Below are 18,566 nucleotides of genomic sequence, written 5' to 3'. Positions count from 1 at the left end.
AGGACACAACTCAACAACTAAAGGAACTGTGAGGTTCTAAGCAACATGACATTCACCTGCTTGTTCTTAAGTCTCTGCTCACTGTTCCTCTTAGTGGAGACTAATCAGATACTTAGTGGAGACGATTACAATTAAAGAGAGGGAGCGACTCATAGTGCAACACTTCTCTGACCATGAACACACAACCAGAGACTCACACAAAGGAGTTGCTGTTGTTGGTCTCATTTTGCTGTGCTAATGTTCATTTTACTCATATCCACTTGTGCACGAGGAACTTTTGTGTTTCCAAAAACAAAGTGAGATGCAGCGACAGTCATTTCCTCGTTGTCTCCGCAAAACCAACGATACAAACAGAATCTGTAAAAACAGAAGTTTAAAAAACATCTTGTTTTAACCATATTTGTTAATTTTTGTATTTAAACAAGTCGTTTGTAGATTTAAAGAAAAACATCAAACACTTTGATGAGACGTTGAAACGTGATAAATTCATGACGGCTCCCGAAGTGAAGCCAGATCCTCTCCATCGCCCCCTGGTGTCTGGCTGCAGCTCCTAAACTCTCCTCCATGTTTTCAAGTGGACCAAATTAAATGTTAAATGAAAGTTTATCAAAGCTGTTTTCTGTTATTTGAGGTCTTTCTTATCACACTGAGTTTCCTTCACTGCAGGAAGCGGTTGACCAACCACAGCAGACCTTATCAGAAGGGGGAGTGTCTTACTGAGACAGACAGAGGCTGAAAGAGGAGCTGCAGCGATGGACAGCCTGAGGAACGTGAACCAGATCTTTAAACATGAAAAGCAGGAAAACATTTTACTTTCATAAAAGTCATTAAAATGATCAACTGATCAAACTCGTCTTAAAACTTGGAGACGTGTTTCTACTATTATGTAAATAACTTTCCGAGAATCCTCAGTTTAATTATGTTTATTCTACATTTGTCTTGTGAAGACAAACGTGATTAACCGAGATGAACTCATTCATCTGATGTTTGTCTTCAGGTGAAGTGACAGCGCCCCCTACTGGTAACAAGAAAGAACCCTGGTGTGAGAACTACTCAGACCGCCGTGGTTTCCACTTGATGACGGATGTTCCCTGTTTCAACGCTGCTCAGATTCATTAAGAGTTTAGATCCTCACGAAGTAAATGTTATGAATTTATTAATATTCAAACATTGGTGATTGTGTTTATTTGGATGAACTGAGTCCAGGAGGAGACGCTGATGTTTCAGAAAATTCCCCACACTCAGATTCATACTTTCTTTCTTTGACTTCTGTGATTGTAAAAATTATTTTGAGATTTCAAGCAGCAACTTGATTAAAACTATTTTGATGTTGTGGAAAGTACAGCAGGAATTGTTCTTGCCATTTTCAGACCATCAGCATGGACAAAAAAAAGGGTTTGTGCAGCATTTTCTTAAAAACTTTGTTTTGGTGTTAACTCGTGAAACAGGAACAAGGCTCTTCTGTGTCGTGAAGTCACAGAAGAGCTGAGGATCAAAGGATCAAAGGATCCAAGGATCTGCAGATTCACGTTCTCAACGTGTTTATGTTTCATGTGAAGTCACAGAAACTGGATTTTCTTTGCTCTTTCGGATTCTTACAGAATCTCTTCATATATTCTTATAATTTATAAGTTTAACATAATGTTCAACATGTAAATTGTGAATATGCAATGATCAGATTAATGCAGAGGAACATTAGGAAACAATCAAGTTGAGCTGCAGTGACGACTCTTAACATTCAGGTAATAAAACTATAATAAATCAAACTATTGTCCCATTGAGGAAATGAGGTATCTTCATCTAAAGCGTGGCATGATGACTCGTCCATGTGGTGAAGAGGATACAACCAGTTGTTTATTAGTAAAATACCAAAGTGTCATTTACAAGTTGGTAATGAACAGAAACAGAAGAAAGGCAAATGATAGCAAACAGAAATGTGAGGTTTCCGGACCGAGCTGTTCAGGTGAGGATGTCGTGGGCCTGCTGCTCCACCAGCATGGCCATGTTCTTCACGTCCCCGCACCAGAAGTCCAACCGCTCCTTCATCCCTTTCACCTGAAAGCACAAACAGCAGCTGAGAGCGCCACCTGCAGCCAGAAGCTCCACACTCCACAGCTTCCATCACAGCTGAACTGAGTCTCAACAACTGATTCATGCTGGTTTCACTGTTTTCACCTGGACAGCTGCTAAACATCTGACAACTTCACAACCCAGCGCGTCACTGTCGGGTTCACATGCTGATTGGCCGACACCTCGGACACACCCACCAAACGAGTGACAACGACCCTGGAGGCAAAGCGTCGAGGTCGACTGCAGCGCCACCTGAGACCCCTAGAGGGCGCTGGGTGGACTCATCTGTACCAGAACAAGGACTCAAGGTGCACTAACCTGCTGCAGGTCCAGGACTCGGGGCTGCACCCAGGTCATCTGCACCTTCTGGTCCACCTCGTCGATGTTCCCTTTAATCAGCCCCACAGACAGAGCCTTCATCACCAGCAGCTCCACCTGCAGGACGCACAAGGCTTTACATCCTCACGCCGACACACCTGAAGCACTTCAACAATTCAAATGAGCATCTCAAGTTCAAACTGAAGGAACCGTGTGAATCAAACTGGTCCTCCACTGACCACTGACCTCATTCACGGGGATCTTGGCGCTCTGAGCGATCTCTGTGAAGGTCAGCTGTCTGTGGTTTGCAGGACGAGTGAAGGTCATCTGGAAGGAGGAGACGGGTTCAGTGATTTCAGTCCTTGTGTTTAAACCTTCAGAGCAACGGACGTGTTCCTCTGATACAGAACGAGATGATGAGAACATCACACACGCTTTGAAGAACTGATGGTTCGGTTCGTTGGTGAGTGAAAGATGATTCTCTGAGTCACAGTCAAACGTCGTCAGACCACAACGTGTCACTGGAGAGTCATACTCCGACAAGTGTGTGTGTGTGTGTGTGTGTGTGTTAGTGTGCGTGTGCGTAGCCTGATGATAATTCCCAGGGGTTATGGGTCATACAGAGTTCCAGCAGGTTTCAACTAGTTCAATTTAAAACTTTAAGACTAAAATGAATGAAAGTTACGATCTATGACATGAAGGATATTAAATATATAAAGAGAATAAACCTGGAAACAGAATCGAGTTCTGTGAGAAAACACTGAATCGTACGTGAAGAAAAACACGAGGTGGCAGTGTGAACCGCAGTGTGTGTGTGTGTGTGTGTGTGTGTGTGAGTGTGTGTGTGTTCACCTCCATGACACAGAGCAGCTGGATCTTCTGCATCAGTTTGGCTTCATGTGCTGCGAGGTCGGGCTGCGACCAAGAGAAAAACACAACAGAAACATCAGTTATATATAAATTTAATATAAAAACTGAATGTGTGCTGGATCTGTTTTTGTGTTCAAACCGATGTTCACCTCTTCTCAGTCTCTGTCTCACTGAACAAATACTAATTTCCCTCCATGTTTTAAATTCCAGCTAATTTATAGAAACCTGAGTCGTCCTCAATGAAACATGTGGTTATTCCACAGCCTTTTTTATAGAGAATATAAAACCACTGTATATAGTATTTCTGTTTTACTCATAGTACTTCATTTGTCCTGTTTCCTCTACAAAGCTGAATAAAAGGTACATTTCATCTCTTTTGTGTCAGAAGCTAAAAACGAACCATCAACCTGAGGCTGAGATCATATGATGAGGAACTGAGGTGATCAGGGAAATAAAACCTCATTTCTAGTCATTCACCGTTTAGAAGATTTAAAGTGGTTCAAACTCAGATTGGAGTCACTACTGATCCAAACAGTAAACCAGCAGTCACTGGGATCTGATCATCCCCCCCGCTCGTTACCTGTTGGCCCCAGGCAGATTTGAAGCCCTGGAACTTCTCCACGTTGCCTCCATTGAAGGCATACAGAGTGTCGATGAGCCACTGCTTGTCAGTGTTCCTCAGAGACTGCAGCACGGGATGCATCAGCTGCAGAGACAGAGTCAACCTGGTTGTTATCACAGCGAACTTCAGCTGGAAGCTGATAAAACATCGTGGAGGAGAAACCCACCAGCTCGCCAAAGTTATAAACTCCTTCTCCCAGGAGGCCTGCCAGTCCGAGCGTGAACGCCCTCTCCTGCTTCTCCGTTTCTGTGGAATCAATAACATACAAATCGTTAAGCTGCTGATATGACTTGACAATCTGGGTTTCCAGAGATCAAAGCCAAGTGGTTCCCGTCATGCCTCCGCTCACCTGGAAGGTCTTTAATGTCCACACAGCCGAGGTAGCGCAGGGCGTCCTTGTAGTAGGACGCGTGGTTCCCAATGATGCGGTAATATTTGCTGGAGAGGTCGTAAAACCGGCCGTGGACGGACGTCACCCCGGGCAAGTTATTCAACTTCTCCTCGACCTCTTCAATGATTTTCTGGAGGATAAAGACGAAATACATCAGGCGGTCAACTTTGATATCCTAATTTAAAAGAGCTTCAGAAGAGACAGAAGATACAAGACAGTGTTTCTGTCCCTGTGTCTCGAGGACATGTAGTGTTACAGCTGAACGAGGTGTGAGGCTGGTTGTGTGTCAGCAGCTTGGAGATGAGATCTCAGGAGCTCTTACCTTTGTGGCAGGAAGATCGTTGATCTCCAGGGACAGTTTGCCGATGGACGTCTTGCAGAGAATAGTGGCTTCGTCGTTGCTTTTCACCTAAAAACACACGTGTTCACTTTCTGCTCACAGAACTTATTATTCAAAACCGTCGTCAACTTACCTTTTCCTTGGTCTTCTCCAGAAAAGTGATGGCCTCTTTAGGATCTGAGAAGAAAAAACATTTCTCAAACACTCGAAGGAGAACGAGGGAGAATCCTGCAGAGAACTGACTTGAGTCATGTGGTCGTTACCTGTGATCTGTCTGGTGACATACAGAATGATCTCCACCAGGGACAGAGGGTTGATCCTGTTCATGAAGAAGGTCAAACACATTAGCATCGAAACCAACAGAGGGAACTGAGCAGTGATTGTCCTGCGGGTCCAGAAATATGAAATCACCTGTGTTCGAAGTCACTGATGAAATTTTCATAAAGCTGAAAGAAGAAGATTAACTTGACATGTTACAAATCTGAGGAAACAAACATATAAATCAAATCTGTGGATTGAGTTTAGAGCTGGTTGCATCTTCAGAAAGAAGGTGGTCACGTTACCGGAACCAGGCCTTCTCCGGACATGAAGCAGGGATCCTTCACGAAGTCCGTCAGCTTCAGGGTCAGCTGGTGCCACAGTCTGTCAGGAAGGACACATGGTCAGTCACCACATCTGGATCCACTGCATGACATCACAGCTGTGACATGACATCGGATGCACCTCATGACATCACAGCTGTGACATCACATCGGATGCACCTCATGACATCACAGCTGTGACATCACACCTGGTCCTTAACACCTACAGCCTTTTCAGCAAAGTGACTTTTGGGCTTTAAGACTCTTCTACTCTCTTTAGTCCGCTTGTTATTTCTTATTAATTCATCTTATTGTGTGTTGGCTGTTCATTTTAAGATGGTAACTAATTAAATATTCACATGATTTTCATCATACATATTAATATGCACATTACTCAGTGAATCAGCTGGTAGTATTAGCCACAGCCTCATGTGACTACTGACCGGTCCAGAACACACAGAAGTTCTTTGACCTGGATGTGAGCAGATGTGACATCATGTTCGTGACTTGTTTTGAAACAAACACACTTTTAAGAGTTACTACTACTTCATTAACTTATCGCTCCTCCTCACTGAACTCTGTCTGGATCTTCTGCTGGAGGACACGGGCCTCACTCAGGAGCTCCATGTTGTTCAGGCTCAATAAAGATGAACTTAGCATCTGTTGTTGTGTTTGTTTGTTTGTGATAGTTTCAAGCAGCTTCAGATTGACAGGACGTGTTGACGTGAGGACAGACCGCGGAGATCACACACACATCTGTACACTGGATCACAGCTGGAACACGTGACGGGAAAGAGAGTATGGTGTTAAGAACACAGCTCGAGAGTTAGATGCTGGTTTACTGTTAGCTTCGGGTTAGCTGTTAGCTTCAGGTTAGCTGTTAGCTCATGACTCAGCGAGCATCAACAATGAATGGGTGAGCTAACGTCAGCTAGCCTGGCGCTAGCCTGGCGCTAGCCGCCGTGCTCACCGCTTGTTGTGGAGCTCCTCCAGGCGGTGCCACTCCGCCGCCAGCTCCGGGGTGGAGCTGCGGCTCTGCTGCTGCTTGAGGAACCCGCTGACATCCTTCATGGTGGAGATCGAGTCTGGTCCGGGACTCGAACGTGTGATGTGAAGCTAACGTCCAGGAGGGTCTGCTCTGCTGCTGCTGCCGCTATGAATGATGGGTACTGCTGCGTTCAGGGTCTGCTTCCAGAAAGCGACAAAAACAAACTGCTGTACCACCTGTGATTTATTCACCAAGTCACTGCGGGTTTGTTTTGTTGTCACACTTCTATTGAAGTTGTGAGTTTGTTCTCAGGAGCCCGGACCGGATGTTAACAATGTACTGGTCCAATGATGATATGTCTTCCCACTGCGCGTGTCCGTGATTTAAATCTCGAAGTGAACGTGACAGACACTTCACGCTGAGCGGGGGCTGATGGGAAATGTAGGAGATCTCCAGCTAGTGAAGTGGAGCCGTTAGCTAACCCAGCTAGGTGGCTAACAGCCGAGCGACCGGACACACCAGCGACAGCTAGCTTAGGCTATTCAACTACAGCTAGCTTAGGTGCTATGAACTACATGTGTCATGTCACTGTAGTTGTGTAGTTTCCTGTAGTTGTGTGTTATGGCTTCTCTGGTCAACTCCTCATTAATGTCAACGGTCAGACTGTGTGTGTGTAGGAGACTCTGCTCTGCACAGGGTGAGTACACACACAGAGACACACACACAGATAAACACCCTCACACAAACACAGAGAGACATCAACAGACACACACACCCACAGAGTCCTACAGAGACACAGACAGAAAGACAGACACACACACAGACACACAGACAGACACACACACACAGTCAGACAGACACACAGAGTCCTACAGAGACAGAAAGACAGACACACAGAGTCAGAGAGACACACAGACAGACACACACACAGATAAACACCCTCACACAAACACAGAGAGACATCAACAGACACACACACCCACAGAGTCCTACAGAGACACAGACAGACAGACACACAGAGTCAGAGAGACACACAGACAGACAGACACACACACACACATAGTCCTACAGAGACACAGACAGAAAGACAGACACACACACAGACACACAGACAGACACACACACAGAAAGACAGACACACAGAGTCCTACAGAGACAGAGAGACAGACACACAGACAGACACACACACACAGTCAGACACACAGAGTCTCAGACACACAGAGTCTCACACACACAGAGTCAGACAGACACACACACACACACACAGTCAGACAGACTGATACACACACACAGACAGACTCACACACACAAACAGACACAAACAGACAGACATACTCACAGTTGTGTTGTGTTCCAGGTCGTGCTCGGGGGGGTCTGGATCCAGCCGCACTGTTCAGGTTCATGTTCAACACAACACACATTTAAACACAAATCACATTTCAAACAACAGCTACACAATGTGTTCAGCTATTTAGATAAAAACACATATTGCTGAATTAACCAGGACTTTTATTGTGGAAGTCTTGAATCTGAATCAAAGTGTCGAACATGGTCTGATTCCAGTTCTCAAATGAAAAGTTCCTCTTTGTTAAACATCACAGGTTTTTAGATTGTTGAACAGTTTGAATCAGAATCAGCTTTATTGTCACTTTCATTACAAACAGCAGACACACACGAGACACATTTAGAATAAAGTCTCATACTGATGACCTCATGAGGGAGCTGATAATAGTGACAGAAACATTTGCAGTTGTCAATGTTGAATCTGGCAAAAATGTTTTCTGTCATTTTAAAGTGTAAAGCTTTTCTTTCTTTCCTTCTTCTTCTGCTTCTTCACAGAAACTTCTCCTGGTGCGATGGAGCTCGAGGACTTTCCTCCCGTGGGGGCGGAGCCGCCGTGGAGCAGCTGACCCTGGACGACATCGCCAGAAACATCCGAGAGCGGCAGCACCAGCGGGTGGTGGTGATGGCCGGCGCTGGGATCAGTACACCGAGTGGCATCCCTGACTTCAGGTACAAGTCCTGATGTGTCCTCCTGTCCCATGAGGCGTCTCTCTGACTGCACGTGTCGTCCCTCACAGGTCCCCAGGCAGCGGCCTCTATGACAACCTGCAGCGGTACCACCTGCCCTACGCCGAGGCCATCTTCGAGATCGGCTTCTTCCACCGAAACCCCAATCCCTTCTTCGCCCTGGCCAAAGAGTTGTATCCAGGAAAGTACCGGCCCAACCTGACCCACCACTTCGTGCGCCTGCTCCAGAAGAAGGGGCAGCTCCTCAGGATGTACACGCAGAACATCGACGGACTGGAGAGATGTATGTATGACCCCCTGCACATCGTGGACCCTGTCCAGGCTCACGTCTCTGACCTGTGTGTGTGTCCAGTGGCAGGGATTCCTCCCGAGCTGCTGGTCGAGGCCCACGGCACGTTCGCCACCGCCACCTGCACCGTCTGCTTGAGGAAGTACCAGGGCCAGGATCTGAGGGTGAGTTCCAGCCCAAACTCCCAGATCTGAAACTGAATGATGATGTTTTAAATGTGTTTTTATTCCTGTGAGCTCGGCACTGTCATCTGAACATTACACAACTTAAACTTTAAACACACCACGAGTCGGGACGCTGTGTGTGGCTCGTCTGGCGTTAGACACAAATGTAATTTGTGGTGTTTCCAATTTTTCGTGAGTTAAAATTAATTAAATCCTAAATCTTATTAAATCTGAGTTGATGAGCAACATCTGACATTACTGCACGTTATCGTCCCGCTCCTCAGGTCGAGAAGCCTCAACAAGATGTCAAATTGAAATCAGTCCACCGTCGCTCTGTATCTTTTATCTCTCTGTGTCTCTTCAGCCAGATGTGATGAGTGGGACGGTCCCTCAGTGTCCCACCTGTAGAGGCGTGGTGAAGCCGGACATCGTGTTCTTCGGAGAGGAGCTCCCACGCCATTTCTTCAAGTACGTCACAGACTTCCCTCTGGCAGATCTGCTGATCGTCATGGGCACGTCACTGGAGGTGAGCACCACCAGCACCACCAGCACCACAAGCTCCACCAGCTCCACCAGCACCACCAGCACCACCAGCTCCACCAGCACCACCAGCACCACCAGCCACAAACCTTGTCATATTCTGTCAACATGCATCCAAACACACGACTGATACTTCTTTATATATTCATATGAAATCATTATTTATATTGTTATTTATATTTTCAACAGAAGGTTTTTTGTATTTGAGCTTTTAGTCCCTGAATGGAAACACAAACAGTCTCCAGCTGGACTCCATCATGTACATTGCTTTGATATGGAACGTGCTCCACCCACCACTTACATTTTAAAGTTGATAGTTACCAGCAGGCAACAGGGAATAAAAATGAAAACAGCCCAAAATCGATTAAAGTTTAAATCTTGTGTTTCCATTCATGTCACTCGATAAGTTGAAGCTTTGCATTAAAGGAGGAGAAGTGTGTTCAAATAAAGATTGTGTTGATGTTCTGGATTAAAATCGATTCTAAAACTGAGATCATGAACTGAACACGTGAGAAACCGATGGAGCCTTGAACCGGGCTCACCAGTCAATGTTGACCATCACGTGCTGTTCCCTTCTTGTCCTGCAGGTGGAGCCCTTCGCCAGCCTGGCAGGGGCCGTGCGCGGCTCCGTGCCTCGGCTGCTCATCAACAGCGACGTGGTGGGCTCGTTCGCCTGGAGCCGCCGGCCGCACGATGTGCTGCAGCTGGGGGACGTGGTCAGCGGCGTGCAGGCCCTGGTCGGAGCCCTGGGCTGGACCCAGGAGCTGGACCAGATGATGGCTGCTGCCCAGGAGGCGAGTGATTGACAACTTACTGCAGAAAACTTCATTCATTAATCAAAGGATTCGGTCTTTAAACCGTCATGAAGATGAGTCACAGATCTTAGAACGTCACCACATAAAGAACACGGAGCTGCACAGGTTATTAATAAATACAGATATCCAGGAGAATCACTTAGAAAAGACTCTTTTATTGATATTGATTGGATCTCGTTGGTGTTTCCCTGTTTCCTGTCTTAATGCTAAGCTAAGCTAACCGCCTGCTCAACTCTTAACAAAGCAAAGAAACTCTTCCTGTAAATACCTGCACCGACCTCCCGCCTGAGTTTGGTCGTTCAAACATTCACAGAAATGTGGGTCGTGTTTATTGGGTAGAGCAGGAAGTGAGATGTGATCCCATGACCCCCGGAGACACATTCAGGTGTGAACAGAGGAGGATGATGGGATCTGCAGGACGTTGACACCAGGTCTGAACGGGGTTCTGACAGACGTGCTGAGCGGGCGACACTAAAACCCTCTCTCCTGTTTCTGTGTGTACGTTTCTCTGCAGGCGACAACAAAGACCGAGGAGTGAGAACTTCTCACTTCATCGAGCTCCAGGTTTCACTTTCATCACGTGACTTTCTGTGCACATGGGTGTTGGATCTGACAGAAGGGAGCTACCGTCAGGGAGACTTGAATAATGACCTGCTGCAGTGAAACAGACGTTTCCTCATGAACTGAAGTCCAGGTCAGGTGTGTGTGTTCTGCCAGTCAGTTTGTGTGTTTGTCTCATTTCCTTCAGCCTGACATCTCAACAATGCACATTCTGTGCCTTTAGGTCAAATTCTCTCACTGAAAACAAGATTATAAACTAAATTTGATCCGGTTGTGTCGTATTACTGGACCATAGAACCTCTGGCTGGTGTGCACGTTCAAACACAAGGATCCAGGAGCCTTTACCCATGTGTCAGTGGGGGGGCTGATGAAGGGATGGAGGAGGGGTAGGAAGGACGGTGGAATGAAAATGTGACGGGGTTACTCACATTTTAAACATGAGGTTAAGAAGTATGGCTTCAGGCTGTTAAGTTATAAGTTATTTACAGGTTCTCTTTTATGGTTCCTCTGCTTGGTAACTATAAAGCTTGGTCTGTTCAGATATGAATTTAATTATGATGATCTGTGTTTAAACATCCTCAAATCAAAAAAGAGACAACTTCCTGGTCTCAAACAGAGGGATTCAAAGAGGACACACCCAGCCCGTATAGAACCTCCCCTTCTCGAGTCTCCTCCCCTGCCACAGCTTATTGTCTCCGCCCACTCCCAGTCTCATAGAGTGGACATCTGGGCTTGAGATTCACAAACACTCACTTTCTCAAAAAGGTTTTTATTTTCATTTAAAGTGTAAAATCCCATCTTTGTCCTGAAAGGAGCTGAAACTGAGCTGAGACGTCAATTAGAAAGGCTTCCACTGGAGTCGTGGTCCTGGCACAGTCACAAGCACAAACACACAATAAATCTGTTTAACATCATACACACGTTTTAAAGCCAATCTGATTTTCAAAATAAAAGCCACAGTGGCCCTGTTGAGCAGGTTTATTCTTATGTTCTTTATTAATCTGAGCAGAAATCATCGAGTTTATTCAAGTTGTATTCAAGTTCTGAATTAAATTAAAAAGACAATTGGAAGTGTTTTCATTGTAATAATCATTTCAGTATTAAAATAGTAATTTCCTACTTTTTGTATTTTTGGTTATATTTGTATTAAAACCCTGTTTGTCGTTTCTATGAAGTCTGGATATCGGTGTGTTTACACTGAGCTTTTGAATATGGACCAGTTCAACATGTTGTGACTGTTCTGAATGTTCTCAGTGCGTCCCATCAGTCTCGTGTGGACTGAAACCGCAGCAGGTCAGATGAGCTGTTCCTGGATCAGACGCAACCTTCTTCACTTTATTTACACATCAAAACACGTCAACATCAGTGCAACAATAGAAGAAGAAAGTCAAAATGAGCCTTGGTGGCACATTAGGAGCAGACCAAATATTTAATTGTAATTTGAACCATTAGTTTCATCTGTTATTAGTAATGAAGTCACAAGCCCTCGTCTCTGAACCAATAAACAGTAGGTACAGGGAGGCTCCGCCCCCGTCCATGACGATGACAGGATGTAGTCGTGCAAAGTTCTTCAGAGTAAAAACAGAATCAAATATTCAAACAAGACACAGACGGAGCGAACACAAGAAGAAGACGAGGAGATGTGAGAGCAGAGAAGGTGAAGAGACTTCACTTCTTCATGCCTCCCCTGCAGTGTGAAGCTCTCAGCTCAGTCGTCCTGTTCAAGCTCATTCAGTCTGTGTGTGGAATCCACAGCGTTCACTGGATCTCAGATCTCAATCATCTCCTCCTCTCAGACAGAGAGTCAGCAGCTTCCTGCTCAAACATCTGGTTTGGACAGAAGCCTCCAGAAATCCAACCAACATCCCCAGGAGCAGCGTTTCACAAGGAACAGGCAGAACGTTCATCTGTGCTCAGATCAGTCGTCCTCATCGACCGGCCTCCATCTGCAGTCAGTGGGTTCAACCAGAGCTGAACTCCTTCCTCCTCCTGACGTCTTCCTCACTGGGTTCCAGGTTCCTTCCTCCTCTCAGCGCCTCGGTGGAAGCTGCAGACAGCAGCAGCTGCGGAAACACTTCTTGAAGAATTTCCTGAACTCGGTGTTGAAGACGGTGTAGATGATGGGGTTGAGAGCACTGTTGACGTAGCCCAGCCAGGTGACGGTGCTCATCAGACCAGGCGGGATGGCGCAGCTCAAACACAAAGCTCTTGTTGTGTGGACGACGAAGAACGGTGTCCAGCAGAACAGGAAGCAACCTGCATGAACACACGAGAAGGAAGTGTAGGTTAGACTCAATGATCCGCCCTGACACGCTTCATGGTCATCTGACCAGTAGTCTGTGCATAAACCTGCTAACCAACTGACAGTCAAACGTCCTCAGTGAAGGGGACAATATGTCTCAAAGAATGAAGATGAGGTTTGTGAGGGACATTTTGATGCAGCTCTGCTCATCAAGGTCCAGATTTACAAAAGGGCAGGTTCTTCAGTCTGAGTCCAAAGAGAACATGTGGATCTGTGAGCTCTGAACCATCCATCACACCAACGTGTGAAGCTGCTGTATGATGAACTCTCCACAATAAAACTACAGCACCGGCCGTCTGCTTTTTAACTGTGACCTCAGACTCCCAGAGGTTAGAGTTCAAATTCAGTTCTACTCCAACAGTTTAAACTCAGTCGTTGCTGCAGCTTCCTCTCCAGCTGCTGCCAGATGTGCTGCTGGGTACAATCACACAACTACACATATTGTTCAAGTTTGAGAATTTAGCTTTGTGCCTTTAAACTGTAAAAGTTTCATTTGTAGTCTACGGGACAAAAACACCTTTACATAAAGAGGAAATAAAGAAACTCTGGTCTGTGGTGAAAACCTGGTGGAGTAGTAAGGGTGGAGGGGTTGACCCCAACCCGTCTACACGTCTGTGATCGCTCCGTCACATCACAGAACGTTCTCTGTGACCTTCATCAGAAAGTTGAACTCTCAGCTCAGGGTCTTCTTCATTGAGGAGAGGAGGAGACGAGTCAGGGTCTCAAACCAAGTTGTGCATAAAGTGAAACAAGGACAGGAGCTGATCCCGTGTCTGTCTCAGCTCAGGGTGGAAGATGATTCCCAGCTCAGCTCCAGAACAAACTGGTGAGAGCGTCTCCACCCGAGGACTCATTTCATCACCTGTGAACAGACACTGATCCAAACTGAGGACGTTTGTCTCGGCTGACGTCTCCTGCTGCTGAGGAGTTATCAGTGTGGAGAGAGGAGGAGATGTGTCCTCTGACTCCAGGAGATGGACTAGGTCCCTTGTGCCGGCTCTGCTGTCAGTGGGACACACTTGTTATTCATAAGATGCATTGAGGCCAGATCCTGACAGCTGGGTTCTTCTGTAAACAGGAGATCACTGCTCAGAGGTGAAGAAGGAGTTTCAACATCAGAGATATCATCTGATCATTAATCAAATGAAAAGATAGAGATGAGGACCTTTAGAGGAACCGATGAGGAAGCAGAGTATTCACGCCTCGCTCGGTTCACACTGACATGTTTGTAGCTCTGAACGTTTTCCCTGCAACATGTGAACAACACACACAATCGTTTGTGTTGTGTGTGTGAGACGTCCTCTGTGTCACCAGAGAAGAAACAGACCACAGCTCAGTGACACAGGACTGGTTTCAGGATTCAGCCTCACGTGACTCTGAAGACAGCTTTACTGGAACCTGAAGGTTGAATGGTCTTATTGTGTTTTACCTCCAGTGACTGTCAGACATCGACTGAACTCTGCGGCAGTTTGAAACCACGGGATGAGAGTCGTCGTGTGTTCAGAACAGAGGAGAAACCAGAGCAGTGGACAGGAGACGCTCAGATCAGCTGTTGCATAATAATTGGATTGAAGGCTTTAAGGTCTAATGGCGCCGCTCGTTGAAAGATGGCCAATCAGAAGTGACTGTTATCCTGAGTGACACAAACCACAACACAAACAATCATGAACCTGTAAACACACACACGCAGAACACGTCTCGTTCACACGGGAAGAAGAACCAGGAAACTACAAGAAGATGAAACATGAGCAGGTTTCATTGTTTATCTTCTGATCCTGATAGAAGACAGACACACACACACACACACACACACACACACACACACACACAGGCGCTCTCCTGTTTCACCACCACACAGAAACATATCCACACTTTGCACTGAGCACAGAACTCTTTGTGTGAGGTCCTGACCCGATGGGTTTCATGTTCTGCTGCAGACCTCTGAGGTTCACTCACCTACTACCACAGGCAGCACCCTCATGGCCTTCCTCTCCCTGCTGTTGATCTTCGCCCTCTTCTTCCTCCGCTGCAGTTGGCTGAAGGTCACCGTGGGGACCGAGTTCTCCCGGTACTGCCGAGGATAAGGAAGCTCCTGCTTGGTGCAGTCGTCTGATTCCTCCAGGCGAGACTGGGCCAGGTCCCTCTCGATGATCCTGGGCAGAGGCATGGGCAGCGGCCCGGGGATGGTGCCGGGCAGGGGGGGGAGGGCGGCGGCGGCGTGCTGCAGCTTCCTGCAGGCGTCGATGCTGCTGCGGAGTCGGGTTCTACGAGACTCCTCCCAGTGCCGCAGCCCGCGGAGAACCCCGAAGTAGAGCAGGAGCATGATGGGGCAGGGGATGAAGAAGGAGCACACGGAGGAATAGACGATGTAGTTGTTGTCCTCCAGCTTGCACTCGCTGGGGTCGCGGCCGGGCACGTTGTTGATGCCGAAGATGACGGGCGAGGCCACGGCCAGGGCCAGCAGCCACGTGGCCGCCAGCAGGACCAGCTGCCGCCGGTCCACATGCTTCATGTTGTAGTTCAGAGGGATGGACACAGCGATGAACCTGCACAACAAAACAACCGTTAACCTGCTACACAACTTTCTCAGTTCATGGTTTATCGCTCCACGGCTTCGTATCTCTCCTGGACCCACGTGGGAATCAAACGTGTGAGGTCGGTCTCACTGAGCTTTTAAGTGTTCCCTCTCTTTTATATCTGTTTTGGTCTCCACCACCCCCCCGACATGAGGCTCTTCATCAGTGAGCTGCTGCTGCATCGGATGACCTCAGTGCGGAGATACACTGACACTGACATGTGATCATGTGATCATGTGATCATGTTCCAGGAAACAAGATCAAGTGTTGCTTAGTTACTGAAATCAAGGACACACTGATTTTTTAGGGGAAAACAAACAAACAAACAAACAACAAACTTTAACTTGTTAAAGCAGGAAATACATCAATCATTTACATATATTTGTTTAAATACAGAAACTATGAGTTGATTTCCTCCAAACTCTGACTCTTGCTCCAGTGATGATTTAAACACACACACACACACACACACACACACACACACACACACACACACACACATACCTGTCCACACTGATGGCACACAGGTTGAATATGGAAGCTGTGCACAGCAACACATCCATGGTCATCAGGCCGTCACACAGCAGCATGTTCAAGGTCCAAACTCCACCCTGAAACTACACACACACAGACACACACAGACACACACAGCCTGTTTAGCTGCCCCAGATCTCCAGTGTGTAATCCTCTTGTGTTTGCTCCACTGCAGCTCCTGCTACGATCAAAACATTCCTCCTTCAGAAACTCTCTCCACTTTCTCCTCTTCTGACTTCTGACAGAGAACCAGGGCAGCTTCTTTAAACCAGCAGAGGGACACTGGGCAGATGAACTGGTCCCAGTAACCAGATTAAAGAGGAGTGGAGGGAGGCCTCAGCGGGGAGACGTTCAGATGGCTGTAATACTTTAATGAGACAGAGATCACACCTTTGAAACTTGTATATTGACTGGACATATTGTGACACCCCCCCCCCCCACCACCACCCGAGTGCTGACCCCTGAGTGGAGAGGTCAGCTCGGCTCAGACCTGGTCGATTGTTTCTGCCTCTGGCCTCGGACCAGATTAGTCCAAACGTTGATCCTATTTATAATTTTACCCAAGATAATCTGAAAATGCGTTTGCTTAGTGTGTTACATGATCCTGCATAGTCGCACAACCCTCCTACAAATGAGCAAGATGCACAAAGAAACACAAAACAACACGGTCACACTGTTTTCATGTTGTTTCCCTTCATTGTTGGTCTGCTGGTCTTTTTTAATCTCTGTGTTTCTTTTGTCGCTTGTTTTGTATTTGATCGTTTGTGTCTCTGGAGTCAGTCTGCATCTTTTCATCTTTTTGTGGTAGTTTTGTTAATTTGTGTCTCCATGATGTTTTTGTGCATCTAGTCATGTGGTTGTTTTGTGTCTCTTGTTTCCTCTTGTCTCTGTTCTAGTCTAGAAGCTGCTACAGCTGACCACACGCAAACACACACACAAACACACACACAGACACACACACACACAAACACACACACACACTGACACACACTCTCTCCATCGTAGACCCTCTGACCTCTGACCCTTAGACACTCTACCCTCTGACCTCTTACCTCATATCTCTGACCCTCTGACTCTCTGATCTCTGACCTCTGACCCTTTACCCTCAGACCCTCTGACTCTCTATCCTCTGACCTCTGACCCTTAGACTCTCTACCCTCTGACCTCTAACCACTGACCTCTGACCCCCGGAGCCTCGGACCCTCTGACTCTCTACCCTCTGACCTCTTACCACTGACCTCTGACCCTGAGACTCTCTGACCTCTGACCTCCTTCTCTCACCTCGGAGTAGACGAACAGCGGTAGAACCATCAGCGCCAGCATCAGATCTGCAGCCGCTAAACTGACGATGAAATAGTTGGTGGTGGTTTTCAACGCCTTCTCCACGTGCACGCTCAGACACACGAGCACGTTTCCTCCGGTGATGAGCACAATGAGTAGGATACCGAGGATGAGCGCGGGCACGTTGTAACGCGGGGCCAGCGGCACCGTGTGGTTCAGGTCCGAGGAGTTGACCCACATGGTCCCCGGGGACTGACGCGCTGCTTGTCCGAAGAAGAGCTTCTCTCTCCGGGTTGTGTTTCATCTATGAGCCGTGTCCAGCAGCCTGGAGACTCTCCGGGGACAATTGGCTGAGTCGCCCCGTGAAGACGCTCCTCGGAGCCGGTCAGTCTCTGCTCCGAGCCCCGTGCGCTCCGTGCGCCTCGTGCGCGTTCCGAGCTCCAGACCGTGACGAGCTCCTGCACCTCCTCGTGTCTCCTCAGTTTGCTCCTGCACCTCCTCGTGTCTCCTCAGTTTGCTCCTGCAGGAGGACTCAGGAGGTTAATCCATCAAATCCACTTAAGAGGCTGCGCTGCTCAGCGGGACGAGTCAGGACATCCTGGTGGAGACCAATCATGTGTCTGCAAGAAACAGAGACCAGTTCCCAGGAGACACTGGAAACAGAGACCAGTCCCCAGGAGACAGTATTTTTTTAACTTGTGAAAGATAATACACTTTACTGGTTCTATTCTCATTCTACTCGTGTACTCTGGTACTATACTACACTCATAAAACTACTACGACTTCTACACTGAACAACTTTGTGAGTTGAGTTAAAACCCGTTCAGGACGTTGAGGCATCACTCAGAAGGTTCCTCTTAAAGCTCCGAGTGAAGCTGAACATCATCAGAGTGACGTCAGCAGATTCTCACACATCTTCACAAAGACTCGGGAGGAAGAGGAGAACCTGGAGAGCAGAAGAAACACACAAGGATGTTTAACACACACGTGAAGAATCATCACACTCACATAACAAGGTGTGTGTGTGTGTGTGTGTGTCTGCACAGAAAGACGAGGTGAAGGTTGATAAAGACAGATGAGAGACGTCAGGATGAAGATGTTAAAATAAACCAGTGAAATGAAAGAAGATAAAGAGAAAAGGACGGAGATCAGATTTAATATCAGATAAAGATGATGATTAAACGCAGATGAGAAGAAAACTGACTAATCAACACCTGACGACATCAAAACCTGATGACATTTTAAATCTCAGCCTCGTCACAGTGAGACAGGAGCTTCAGTGATTGGCTGAGT

At 47.0% G+C, this 18,566-nt stretch overlaps 3 protein-coding genes across 4 annotated transcripts; 1 reads left to right on the top strand and 2 right to left on the bottom strand.

Annotated features, from left to right (window-relative positions):
• Window positions 1-1,832: 1,832 nt before the first annotated feature.
• On the bottom strand, window positions 1,833-6,532 carry psmd13 (proteasome 26S subunit, non-ATPase 13). Its single transcript, XM_062381822.1, has 13 exons — window positions 6,163-6,532; window positions 5,175-5,253; window positions 5,023-5,057; window positions 4,875-4,930; window positions 4,745-4,788; window positions 4,594-4,680; window positions 4,230-4,401; window positions 4,047-4,126; window positions 3,839-3,964; window positions 3,241-3,303; window positions 2,635-2,715; window positions 2,389-2,505; window positions 1,833-2,055 (listed from the first exon to the last, which is right to left on the bottom strand). Exons 1-13 carry the CDS (start codon window positions 6,261-6,263, stop codon window positions 1,960-1,962), a joined length of 1,137 nt encoding a protein of 378 aa, XP_062237806.1. The 5' UTR covers window positions 6,264-6,532; the 3' UTR covers window positions 1,833-1,959.
• Window positions 6,533-6,610: 78 nt separating this feature from the next.
• Window positions 6,611-11,747, top strand: sirt3 (sirtuin 3). 2 transcript variants are annotated; one of them, XM_062381945.1, is made up of 8 exons: window positions 6,611-6,877; window positions 7,538-7,577; window positions 8,020-8,193; window positions 8,262-8,494; window positions 8,564-8,664; window positions 9,029-9,190; window positions 9,792-9,998; window positions 10,534-11,747. In XM_062381945.1, the coding sequence occupies exons 1-8, from the start codon at window positions 6,802-6,804 to the stop codon at window positions 10,555-10,557; spliced, it is 1,017 nt and encodes a 338-aa protein (XP_062237929.1). In that variant the 5' UTR covers window positions 6,611-6,801; the 3' UTR covers window positions 10,558-11,747. The 2 variants fall into 2 exon arrangements, with proteins under 2 accessions (XP_062237929.1, XP_062238011.1); XM_062382027.1 differs by lacking the exon at window positions 7,538-7,577 and having other exon boundaries at window positions 6,614-6,877.
• A 141-nt stretch (window positions 11,748-11,888) lies between these two features.
• drd4b (dopamine receptor D4b) lies at window positions 11,889-17,860 on the bottom strand. The gene is made up of 4 exons (XM_062381701.1): window positions 17,274-17,860; window positions 15,963-16,075; window positions 14,839-15,428; window positions 11,889-12,836 (listed from the first exon to the last, which is right to left on the bottom strand). The coding sequence occupies exons 1-4, from the start codon at window positions 17,511-17,513 to the stop codon at window positions 12,610-12,612; spliced, it is 1,170 nt and encodes a 389-aa protein (XP_062237685.1). The 5' UTR covers window positions 17,514-17,860; the 3' UTR covers window positions 11,889-12,609.
• Window positions 17,861-18,566: the final 706 nt, after the last annotated feature.

This window comes from Platichthys flesus, chromosome 1, assembly GCF_949316205.1.
Source record: "Platichthys flesus chromosome 1, fPlaFle2.1, whole genome shotgun sequence".
NCBI lineage: Eukaryota > Metazoa > Chordata > Actinopteri > Pleuronectiformes > Pleuronectidae > Platichthys > Platichthys flesus.
This window is presented reverse-complemented; position numbering and strand designations above follow the sequence as displayed.